The sequence below is a fragment of the Nanorana parkeri genome, unplaced genomic scaffold (assembly GCF_000935625.1).
Source record: "Nanorana parkeri isolate BGI_ZX_2015 unplaced genomic scaffold, ASM93562v1 scaffold815, whole genome shotgun sequence".
NCBI classification, from domain to species: domain Eukaryota; kingdom Metazoa; phylum Chordata; class Amphibia; order Anura; family Dicroglossidae; genus Nanorana; species Nanorana parkeri.
In genome coordinates this window covers 200384-213396 of record NW_017307083.1, presented here as the reverse complement: position 1 = coordinate 213396, position 13013 = coordinate 200384, and the positions used below count along the sequence as shown (strand labels likewise).

Below are 13013 nucleotides of genomic sequence, written 5' to 3'. Positions count from 1 at the left end.
AAGCTTAGAAGAAGGCGATGATAGTCTGGAACGGCAGGGAAGCTTGGCCAGAACATCTGTACATTACAGCAGGTATGAAGACATCATCTAGTGTCTCTTTATGCTCTTTCCCTATGCTGGATAATTAATAATATTATATTTGTGCATTAGAATTACCAGGCAAAAGAAGACAATGAAACTTTCCAGGGCACTGTCTGATTTGGTGAAATACACAAAGTCTGTTGGTATCCACGATGTGGAATCAGAAAGTAAGTGACAGCCATTTGCAAGTGCTAAACTGATCTAATTTATAAAAAAAAGTTTCTTCGCATTGAAGCCTGACTTTAATACAAGGTGTTCTCTAAATGGATGTTGGGCGATTGCATCACGATCTGCCCCTCATCATGTCAGAAAATTGCTTGTATTCACTGATCAAAGTACAGTGCTAGGCATTCCCTGAATGACTGTTGTAGAATGTGTATTAGTCTTCCATCTTTGCAAGTAAGGAACATATAAAGGTATTATTTAGTTACACAAGTATTTTGCTAAGAGAAAAGCTCCTCATAAAAATAAGTTCATGACTTTTAATTAGACTAAAGTTCTCTAAGAAGTTTAAACTGCGAGCCTGTGTTCTCTGACAAATCTTTGCTGTCAGGCAGGGCCGGATTTACTCTCTCTGCTACCCCAAGGCCATGTACCTCAATGCCCCCCCACCCCCGTGGAGCATAGCAGGCCTGCAGGCTGCATACAATGTCACCAAGATCACTTGTACAAAACAAGCGGCAGCTTCCCCGCTGTACATTTAGCTCTGCTCTGTCCAAAGCAGGGCTAAATGTAGAAAACAACTACCCGCCCGGGCATCGGGAGATAGGAATTCCACACCCCTGCTGCCCTGGGCCTTGGTTGGCCTTGTGGGAAATCCGGCCCTGCTGCCAGGCTATGTACTCATCCCTTATACTCTATATGATGTCCTTCTCTTTCCTACACAAACATTGTAAATTTCAGTCTGCTACTCTGTGCCCTTGTTCTGTCGCGGTTAAGATAACACAGTCTTGTGGCATCTTGATACGTAGAGTCTGGAATTTGTAATTGTGAATAAACAATACATAACCTGACAAAGTTTGCTAGCAGTGAGTGCAATATGTGGTAAACACAAAATGGTCCTGTGCACAGAAAAAGCACCCAAAAGCCTTTTAATTTCTAACAGATGGATTGTTGCCGTTTTCTTGCTGTTTGAGTAGATATAAATCCTGAGTTACTTGAAGATGTAGTTTTTATAGCTGCATGTGGCTTTCCCCAGTATGGTCCAACTGGGGTGTTAAAGGGATAGGAGTTTGATCTGTTTAACAACCTAGGTCACTTTACTGACCCGTCGGCCCAACATTCAGACCTTGGGCCCTTTTGGTACCCAGTTAAATATTGGTATTGACTATTCTGGTGTGTAACTTTAGCAGGGATAGTGATCCAGAAACCCCAGTACATTTTTCTTAGGGTGGGAAGACTTCTGAAGACCACTTTAGTGAGCCAAGCTCAACTGAAAATCTTCTATGCACAGACATTTGTGGACATACTCCAGCAAAACATAACAAACCATTTTAGACCATTGTTTTCCGGTAGCATCTCTATAAATGTAGCTGGCTTTTGCCAACCAGCGTAGTAACGTTTCTCATGCTGTGCTATTATGACAAGATCTCTCAGGACAGTAAGTACAACCTTATATCAGATTGCTCAACTGATGATCATGTTATATTGTATCTCTCTTGTTTCCACAGTCTCTTGCAGCTGGCAGGTTTCTTCATTTAGCGAGACAAAAGCACATCAGATCCTTCAGCAGAAGCCAGCGCAGTTTGTTCGTTTCAACCAGCACCAGCTCTCTCGCATCTACCCTTCATCCTATAGAGTGGATTCCAGCAATTACAACCCACAGCCCTTCTGGAATTCCGGCTGCCAGCTAGGTGAGGGCAAACTAGCTGTAGACACCAGGAGAATTGGCTATGATTTAAATTTTTTAATAGAGGAGCAGGGTCATAGACTTAGTTTGGAACAAAATTACACACAGAACATCACTACACGAAGTGATGAATTCTTTGTCCCCATTGGGCTTGGCCTGGGCGTGAAGCGCACACTGAAAAGCATACCATGTAAAAAAAATTATTTGATTCTGTGCTTATGTTTTTTTCCTCTCCTCTTATGTAAACCTGAACAAATTTCCACAATATTAATTTTAGTTATATATTAAAAAATAATGAAAAGTTTTTGAATGCAGCTAGTGTGCCTAAATTTGACTTGGTATGAGCCACTTGTATTCCCCTGTACAGCAGCACTCAGGCTGTGAGTGGAAGGGCCAGCATTACAAGCTAATTGGTTGCTGATAAGAAACATATGATCAAGAGGAGAGTAGTGTATGTTGATGGCTAAACTGCTACTGTCTAATCACAAGCTGGAAAGTGACTTAGTTTGTTTGCTTAACTGCAGCAGAAAAAAATCAGATCACCAGGCTGCCAGTATAGACTGAAGAAGGGAGAGTAACAAAGACTGGTGCATGCCGAACAGTTCACCAATTTCTATATGCCTGCCTATTGAGCACGACCAGTGACAAACTAATAAAAGCAGCACACTGCAACTCTGGCCTGCCTTTTCAAAGTTTACAGTCCTGAATAGAGAGATTGATATGGTCACTAGGTGGTAACTGCTGCTTAGTAGATTAGATGTCTGAATGTCTTTTGATCCCATGCCAGCACAGAGGAAACCTATGATTTTTCCAGCTGCAGTTGAACTACAGTCCTCAACTTGCTCAGCTGGCCCATCTACCAAGCTATGCGATATGGTGCTTTGAGCAAGCTGTTCATGCAGCAGCTGAACCAACCCTGTCCTAGCGTGCTTTTGATGCCAGCCGCAAAGCTGTAAGCCTCATCTGTGTCTGCAGTGGTAATGAACCCACGAATATGAAAGTGGATCATTTCAATACTCGGCGCATGAAACTCCGAGACATTTCCATCTCTTGCCAAGTCTTGGCATTAAGAACTTTGTGAGGGATATATATTTTTTCTGATAGAACAGACATGTCTTGCGGATACTGTTCTGTTTCTATAGAAACAATCTTGATGAAAGGAGACAAAATAACAGACAGTAAGGAAGATATATGAGAAGACACATAAAACCCATGGTGCTCATGTAAGAATATTCTTGAGCTCGGCTTTTTAGGATCACCAATGATGGGTGATGTGATGGGTATAAACTATAAACTATCACAGGAATTTATATCCGATCACGCGACGAGACATGATATTTTGTAACCCATAGCAACCAATCAGATCTCACCATTTATCTTTGAATTTGCTGCCGGTTACTGCATTGTGCACATTTTTCTTCGCCTTATTAAAGCTTGAGCAGACAGGCTTGCTTAACACTTTCACAGCCAGGAGTACTTAAAAGCTTTGTGAGCAGACTTGATTTTTCAGTTTTGTTATGCGTCAGATTTTTTACCTTTTTTCTATTTTTATAACTTCCTGCCTGTCATGTTGATCTCCTTGGCTTTCAGCAAGAGAAAAGAAAAGACACATTGCTACAAGCAGAGGGAAAGTTTGTCAAACAAGTAACAAATTCTCATCATAATTGGTTGATTATGGTGATCATATGATACTGATCCACCACACCACTGCTCTTGTGTTCAGGATGTAAAGCCATCACATGCCTTACATTCTGATTTACAATTTTTTTACAATGTTCTTTTAAATTTAGCAACAACGATGAAGTACAAAGCATATTAAAGCAATCTGTTCAATTTACATTCAGTCAGGTAGACCTTGCACTGCATAGTTGTTGGTTAATCTAAAGGCGATTGTAGCATGTTGGGCCAGCTTAAAGTCAACTTGTGCTTTGTTGATGTAGAGCAGGTCGCAGTTTCACCTAAAAGCCCCCATCCCACACTGCTTATTATCTGTTTTACTCCTCTGCCGCATTGCTTGTCTATATAGCAAAGGAAATTGCCCAGTGATTCCAGGTATTGGGGGGTATATGACTCTCTCTCCTTCCTCCCACAATGCAGCATTGATTGCCTTAGTGGCTTACCAGGTCCAAGTGATGTCACTTGGGCATGGGGGGGGAGTCTTTAGCCCTGTGCCAACTTCTACCAGACCAACTTGCTCTTATTAGCAAACGGAATGGTGGTGAAAAAGACAGAAGATGAATATTGGAGGGGGGATGGCAAAAGCTCTGTCGCAACTTCCCACAAGGTCACCGCTGCCGCCCTCTGCGCTCTGCCGCCCCGAGGCCGGGCCTTGGTGGCCTTGTGGGAAATCCGGGCCTGACTATAGGTACATTTTTGACTCACTGGAAGCCTTTTTGTGACCGGACCTCGGTTACATGGATAACTTAAACCTGCCAAGAACAGATTAGAGACACACCAGGGGGTATTCAGCGCACCAATACCTAGAGTTATTGGCCTTTAATGTATATTTATACCCAATCACTAAAATCCCATATACATTTTTCAATGTTAATGCAGTTTCATAAGTTGTTGCCATGAAGGTCCGTGTCCTTTGTGGTAATGGGATGACAACTGACTCCCAGTTGTGCTTCACTGTTGTTACTGGCCACGCAAGATCCCAATGGAGACTACAAGCATCTGTACTAACACATTGTGCAGACATGGTCCAATGCTGTATCTATCAGGAAGCTGATTCAAAGGAATGGTTTGCTTTTGGGGCTGGAGGAAGTGCATGTAGACAGGAAATGGTGGAAAGGTTTGGAGGAGATCTGAGGTACAAAAAAAATTAACAAAATCTAATAACCGTTTTTTAAAAAGAGTTTAGATCTACTTTAAGAAAACGCTTCCAAATTATATACAAGGAGCATTAGCAAGGAAAAAATAGAAGAAATTTACAATAAATGTATTTAAACCAAATGGAGAATAGCTGATTGGAACCAGCTGCAAATTTAGGAGTAGTCAGCAGTGAATGAATTTTGCAAGATGTGCATAGACTTAGAGTTCCTCCAGAACTGTAATTGTGATGGCTACCTTATACCCCTCTGAGCTTTTATTTTGTAATGTACTTCTAAGTACTTCTGCAGAGTGTACCTTGAAGTGCTTTCAAGACATGAGCTGTACCCTCTTCGATATATCCAGATGAAAATAAACTTTAAGCTGTGCAGTAACTTTATTGATTGTGTCAGCGTGTGTTGAAGTCACAAAGTCTTCTCTGTTTGTTGAACAGTTGCTTTAAATTACCAGTCGGAAGGAAGGATGCTGCAGCTGAACCGAGCTAAGTTTAACAGTAATGGGAGCTGTGGTTATGTTCTGAAGCCAAAATGCATGTGTCATGGTAAGAAAGTGATTATGGAGTTATACTTAATACTGCTAACAGCATTGCAAAGGGGATGTACAATTAAGCTACTGGGACAAAACCATATATTAAACATAATGTGTCGTCCTTACACAATTACAAATAACGCATTTATATATGGAAAATACTTTTATCCAAACATCAGTACAGAGAGGTGTGCATGCTTTGCAACTTTCTGACATGAAATGGGGGGGGGACACCATATAGTACCAAACATGTAGGCAAAAGATATGACCATTTTATACCCCCCAGTTGGTTGGCCATGAAGAATTGATATGCAAAAATTGAACTGAGCCTAAAAGTCAAGGCTTTTATGTTTGTTGACTTAAAGCTCTTCTCGATTTACAGTAATATTCTGCTTTTTATTTAGACTGGAATTCTTATTTAAAGAGAGACTGTGAGCTCTTTGATTCCTAGCCCTTAAAATTTCTATTTCATTCCACAATTAAGCAGATATACAACGTTTATCTCCTCTACTCTGGTAGGTGCTTTGAGGATCTCCATGGTTTAGGATATTGTAGAGACCCTGATAGGTGGACTTGGTATTGCATGTGGTCACAGCTGCAGATAGTTGGCTTTAGTGACATACCAAATCTATTCTGGCCTGCTGCACAAAATATGAATCAATGCCTGTTGAATCTTTTTTTTTTTCTTCATACTAACACCAGCTTGCACACTATTGCCTCACACAAACTTGGGATCCCGAAAACGTCCAGCTGATTTAAAAAAAAAAGAATGACAGTATTTTATCTATATTCTATCATTAGTGGGGGGGATATATACGAGAACAGCTTTGTTAGCAAGAGCTGGGCCCCTGAAGTCAAGCGTACCATAGTGGTTTCTGTTTTTGCTGTCTCCATCACAATAAGGGTTGGTCAGTCTTTGCTTTTTGATTAGAGTAGACTTCAAGGAAAAATGTTTTTCAACTTATGAGTTAAAGCCTACTTGAGATAGAAGAAAAAAAACCTTGCAGAGAGGGGACCACTGTAAGCTTCTTTTTTTTTCTAAAACCCAAGTGGGCTATAACCCCTAATTTGGAAAAACATTTTGCCTTGAAGTCTACTCTAATCAGAAAGCAAAGACTGACTAACCCTTATTGTGATCGGGACAGCTTATTAAGTCTATGGGGGAAGGGGAGGAGGGTGTATTACTTAGCCTAACCCCTATCTGTCTGGCTCAAGTGCTTTCCTCTTCTCCCTGGTGCCCTGGGGTGTGGATGGTCTCTCACTGTCATTATGTACAATGCAGGACTATTAGCCCTGCACCCTATGTAAAGGAGACAGGCATATGACCGCAGCAGGCAGCACCTTAGAGACGAGGTTTTGAGGGACCAGTTGTACAGATGGGGAAGCCTGCTGGAGGGAAGAATGCATAACTATTACACCTTATTTTACTACCCCTAGAGTTAGAGTAGCCCTGCAAGTGTAGTTTTTTTTTTCTTGTGCTTGAAGTTAGGCTTCAAAGAGGGAAGTATTAGAACCCCTTTCAGATTCTTATTGCTGTTTTGTCCACACTAGGAGAAATATCCTGGAGATGTGCTTTAATGAAAGGGTATTTGGCAAGCTTCAATGCTATACTGTAAATTCATGTCATAGTGCATGTCAAATATTAAAATTATACATATGGTTAAACTGCCACTGTTCAAATTGTAGGTGCCTTTAATCCAAATTCAGAAGACCCCTTACCAGGCCAGTTAAAGAAGCAGCTTGTTCTCCGAATAATCAGTGGCCAACAACTTCCAAAACCGAAGGACTCCATGTTGGGAGATCGGGGAGAGGTAAGAAAAGTTTCACATCAGATAGAAATGCAGGCAGTTTTTGCTTCAGGGCTGGTTTCTTTTAGTTAGGTGAGGGCCCAGTACTTTTGGTGTTACAGTGCTGCTGAAGCCTTATACAATTGGGAAATTAGTTTCTATGTGTATCATAACTGGATGAAAGTTACTGCCATACATTTTAGAGTTAAAGAATTCTACCGCACCAAAATCTCAAGCAGTTTTAGCATCCCTTATGGTTTATTATATGTCAGGGAGGTAAGAAGAGTGGAAGGTATACTGTAGTCTAAATCAGGAGTGGGCAACCTAGGGTGACAACGCTGCTTCTACATAGACACAGTACGGTGAGTGAGTGTTGTCACCTTAGGACAGGAAGTGTGTAGGTGGAAAAAAAGCATGGCAAACTAATGCAGTCACAACATCTAAGGATTAATAATCTAGAATATATACAATTTTTGTTCCTGGCTTTAGATAGACATTAAAAAGATCTTCATTGCCCCCTGCTGAATGTTTAGTGACACTGCTGTGCTTTCTTTTATTAGGGAAAAGGGCGGCTATAGTCATGTGCAATTCCTGAGTACTTAATGTACCAGTCCTTTAGATGCTAGTATAACCATGTTGAGCACTGAGCTATTAAGTGTCAAATTGTGTTTTGACAAATTTAATTAGGTCACTTATTTGGTTAGGCTAGAAAGTTTTGTCAAAATTGTCAAAAACACTCCTCTGTGACCGCTAACACTAAATAAAATGGTCCATCTAAAAGTGAAAAAATCCTGCTGCAGTGAGCGGGTGATTTTTGCTTGCTTTTTCTGCCCAGTTATAATTGAAATCTACAGCATGATGTTCAGCCAACCGGCTTAGGGCTTCTGTATTTCATTCAGGAGCTTCTGCTGTACATGAGGCCCACAAGCTGTCAGAAATGGCCTTGTTGTTGGTAATCTGAGAATCCGTGAAAACCACAATAAGTACTTTTTGAAAATGCATAGAAATTTCCAATTCAGGCAACTGCAATTTCCATTCTGACGTCTGATCATCCCTGTGATGGCACCTTTTACTCTCCTTTGGGTGTCTCCACATTTACTTCAAGTTGTCCACTGTTTGTATATTTAAACCCTGAACAAGTTCCCAATGCTTTGGCTTTATTTTTGAGGATCAACATCAAATCTATCTCAGGTGATAGTCTTCTCCCGTGATTGAATGGTCTGGAGGAGTCTGTAGAGAAAGCATACAATGCATAAATGTTATACCATTATTTTGTCCTGATCCAGTGACAATGATCATTCCACATCTATGTAGCATTCGTTCAAATGTGTAAATGTAACCAGTGGCGTCACAAGGGGAGTGCGGCCCGCACCCGGGTGACACCATTGCAGGGGTGACACCAAAATGGCTGACAGTCATTTTGGTGTCACCCCCTCTAAAAAGTCGGGTACTCGGTCATGGAGCGAGAGCCTGACAGTGTCAGGAGAGAGGAGGGGACCCGGCGGCATACCTTATTCCGCCGGGTGAACGTCCACTCCTCTCTCTGCGGGCGTCCATCACCAAAATGGCCGTCGGCAGGGGTCAATCACATGGCCGCACATGCGTGATGACACGACAGGTAACCCCAATAACATGGAATATAGCCCATTACTTGTACATGGTAAATATTGTTAACATGGCTACAATTTGCATGAAGCCCAACTCATGGCAACCATCTAAATAAACATATACAGAATTTGAAATATTTTACCTACCAAAGGATGTGTATACTGTTCAGCCAGTAATCCTGGTAATCTGTCAGACAGTGCGCCAAGGTCCTTGACACACCCTTGAGTTGTTAATTTGACGGTAGAGGAGTAGCAGTACAGTGATAAGTCATCAACTCTGGTTTCCTCTTTTACTGCATGTTTTCTTTCAGCACATGTGCACTGCCGCAAAGCCTGATTGCAATGGCGGGACAAGGGCCTTCAGCAACCGAGGCAGAAATGCCAAACTGTGCCCGCCCCCAACTTCAGCAGCATAGGTTGCAGGTCCTGTTTGCATCACCTTCCCCCGCTGCTGATTTTGGCCTCTTCTGCCTACCTCTTGGCCCACCTCTTGGCCCTGCCCTGCCTCATTGGATATTAGCTTTAGTCTAAGCTTTGCTGTGTAGTAGATTACAGAAAGCCAATATACAGTCCAATTGAGATACTTACATTAGCTGCATTTAAAATAGATTCGATGGTTTTGGGATGATAACCCAGCTGCCTTATTTTCTAAAGTTAAGAGTTATGTTTTAAAACTCTTTTCATATCCTTAACGATGATATCCAACTGACATGAGAGTTGTATGACATTATTTGCAATTGATTGTTCCTTGTGCCTGGCAGTTTTAGAAGTGTCACACAAGGGACAATACAGGACATCGGTAAAAGGACAGCACAATGTGTCTTGCGATTGAACACAAAGTCCTCACTACGCGGTCAGCCTTAGCAATCATTTTGAAGAAGGGTTGACATTTTCTTTATGAATAAAGTATTACATCTGCTAAGGTTTGACACTTGCTGCTGAGGACATTTGTAGTTGATTCACTCACGGTATACATGTATTGATTTTCCATATATCATTGTCTGTTTTTGTTAGTGAACTTTCAGGTGTTTGTCACTGGAAAGACAATTCATTTAAAGTGCATCTATTGCCTGCTTCTGTTAGAGACCAGTAATATCTGAGCTGCACAAAAATGGGAGATTGCCTCCAGGGGTATAGCTGAATTACTCTGGGCCCCAATTTGAAGCAGGACCCCCAGAGTTGCAAAGCAAGTCCCGCACACCACTGATGTCACCATAAAACTTTATTGTAGTTCAACAGCCGACATGCTTCTGTCCCCATCCATAGACCGCCCACTGCTGACACATTTTGCCCCAATGGGCTTAAAGGGAAATGAAACCTTTTTGGCAAAAAAAGAATAAAAAGCACACTTCATAAAATAAAACATGTTCATGTATTATTTTTTTGCACAGAAGCCAGTAAAACATTGCAACCGCGATCAGTAGAGCACAGATGTAAAGACTGGCTCCTGCAGCCTGTTACTCCCATCCATGTCCGTACCGGGGTATGGGAGGAAGTGTCAATGGACTACAGCGGGGGCGTCTGCGATCCGACCATGTTTCGTGTTGCACCCTAATAATGGGTGTAACATGAAACATCAGGAAGGTCACTTAGCCTTTGAAGGGCCTCACAGTATTGCATTACTGAGAATGTCTGCTATAAATGCAAAGACCTTATACAATATAACAGAATTTTATGAAATTACACAACAGCACACCCATGTGATAGTTTTAAATCAAATTCTGGTGCTATCTGAGCCTATGTACTCTTCTAAAAGAAAGTTTGCATCAACACAGTAGCTTCTCTCGGTGGAGTTCTATTATTATCTTACAAGCTTACGTGCCAAAATGACTCCTTACTCCACAGCTTCCTCGGCCATGACCTGGTTCTCCTTATCCACATTCCCATGCACCACAGATCACCTGATCAGTTTCCTCTCACTCCTCTCATGTTCACTACTCTATATAAAATAAATAGTTCCTTTCCTGCAAACTTTTATTAAAATTTTTCTACAAATGCACTCTCAAAACATTCACCAGATTCTGGCTTATCGATACGAGGCAGTGTCATAGTAATGGAGACTGGTTCCCCACTCCACGAATACAAGTTAGGATTACAATGGATTTCTGGCTGTGATTATATATATATATCAGATGCCTTATTGAGCTCCTCACAGATAAACCTGTCAATCAATGGTTTATAGCACTAAACTGCAGTTCTAAGTCCATTCTATATGTCCTAACCCAAATGGACTTTTTAATGCTCATGGGAAGAATCTGCTACTTAATCCAGGACTCTGTGACATTTCCATGAAAAATGGCACAATTGGTCTTTTTATTCACCACCATGAGCACCTTTCTACAACTGATTTCCTTCCCTTCATTTGGGAGTACTTCTTTTGTAAGATCCCTAGCATTACCCATATGTTCTATGTCTACAAACATAACTACGTTATATTACTGTTTTTCTTACACTGTAACATATGCTTACACAACACTGCAAATATGCGTCAGTTTACAGTTGGGACTTGGTTGGATAGGCTCCCGATAATGTGACTGCTGTGACAGCCAAAAGCAAAAGGTTCCCCAGTCTAACTATCGGGGTTAAATACAGAGGTTTTAATTGGACAACTTTTGCAAAATATGTGGACGCCACACTGCCCCGTCAAGGCCCCTATGTGTAGTGTGGTCCTAAATCTATGAGAGCCTCCATTTTGGAGCATATATATAGCAAATGATTAATTGGGTGCAGACCCGCCAGGAGGCAACATATTCCTCCTTAAAGGCACAGGGACACACTAGAAGCCCAGCACATCACAATGGCAGCTTAAGCCCCTAGTGTGTCCCCATACCAAATCCAACAAGTGAAACAAATGGCAAATGCACTTATCAATTCATAACTAGATTTAAAGCAAGGTGCACATGGAAGGGCTTTAGGAATGGAACATAAACTAAAATAATAAATCTGTCACTAATTATATGCACTAGAAATCAGAAAATAAGGTGACGATGCAACCAAATTGATATCCCCCATTCTGTTTCTGAAGTGCTATCAATGAATGTGAATTGTGACCGCCATGACAGGTATAAGTAAACAGACCTATTAAATGCTACGATGTAAAGCACCTTCCCTGGTCTAACTGTTTGTGTGTGGGTTTATATTTCAGATCATTGATCCATTTGTAGAAGTTGAAATCATTGGTTTACCTACAGACTGCTTTAAAGAACAAACGCGGGTTGTAGATGACAATGGTAAGCAGCAGTCCAGCCAGGAGAATGCATTTTGTGTGGCGCTGTATTGGTGTGTATATATATATTATATAGTACAGGTATGTTCTGTATATAATGCTGACAATTTACACCCTTTATGTGAAATGAAGAGGATTACATGAGTTTACCTATACTAAAATATAAATGAGAAACAACATAGCAATTAGGCATATTGGATCCAGTCATTTTGCTATTTATTGTTTTTAGTTATCGTGCTTTGTCGCATTTAAAGCCAAATGTTTTTTTTTCCTGTTTTGAATAGAGCAGGGAATGGTTAGAGCCCTGTCAGTTTTTTTTGGTCATCTGTTTCTTATTGGGGAGACTTCCCTTCATTTGAAAGAAATCTGTCCAAATGAAGGGGAATACCCTCTTAGATGGTTGTCACCGTAAAAAAAGAGACCCATTGAAAGATTTCCCCTCTGTTCTGGGGAAAAATCAAAATGTTAGATTTTGTCTCGCTTTCAGTCGTGATGACAGTGGTCCCCAGGACAAACACGGTGAATCTTCTAATGTGGACAGAGACGGTGAAAATAGCCTGACATAGTATATATTACAGGTATTTATTTAGTGCCAATAATTTATATCCTCATGTGGAGTGAAGATTACATGAATTGGCATATCATAGAATGAGAGGGGTTATATCCCATCACCACTATATTCAAAAATGGCTTTAGATACATTTTGAGAAGTAAAATACCACTAAAGGCTCAGTGCATACGGGTATTGGTTAGCAGTGCTAATACTGCAGTATGTAATGTTTTGCTAGTTTAGCTTTGGCATCATTGCCCTACACAAATAAGATGATGAAATCCCTTTTTAGAAGTGAACATGTGAACGTGTCATTTATTTGTAGGTTTTAACCCAATGTGGGAGGAAACATTAGTGTTTACTATACACATGCCAGAGATCTCTCTAATACGTTTCTTGGTATGGGATCACGATCCGATTGGACGGGACTTTATCGGAGAGAGAACAATTTCATTTACCAGCATGATGCCAGGTGAGTTATTCTGCTGTAATTCTTATTCAATAGGGGTTTCATTTGAGAAAATTAAACCTTCATTTGCTCACAGTCAAAATA

The 13013-nt window shown here is 40.9% G+C and overlaps 1 protein-coding gene across 1 annotated transcript in view; it reads left to right on the top strand.

The window, feature by feature from the left end:
• PLCH2 (phospholipase C eta 2) overlaps window positions 1-13013 on the top strand; it is a 400220-nt gene that overhangs the window by 354746 nt on the left and 32461 nt on the right. The window contains exons 15-21 of the mRNA XM_018565131.1: window positions 9-72; window positions 151-248; window positions 1752-1934; window positions 5196-5303; window positions 6977-7101; window positions 11830-11914; window positions 12786-12932. Coding sequence (XP_018420633.1) covers window positions 9-72; window positions 151-248; window positions 1752-1934; window positions 5196-5303; window positions 6977-7101; window positions 11830-11914; window positions 12786-12932 — 810 coding nt within the window. The remainder of the gene's footprint in view (window positions 1-8; window positions 73-150; window positions 249-1751; window positions 1935-5195; window positions 5304-6976; window positions 7102-11829; window positions 11915-12785; window positions 12933-13013) is intronic.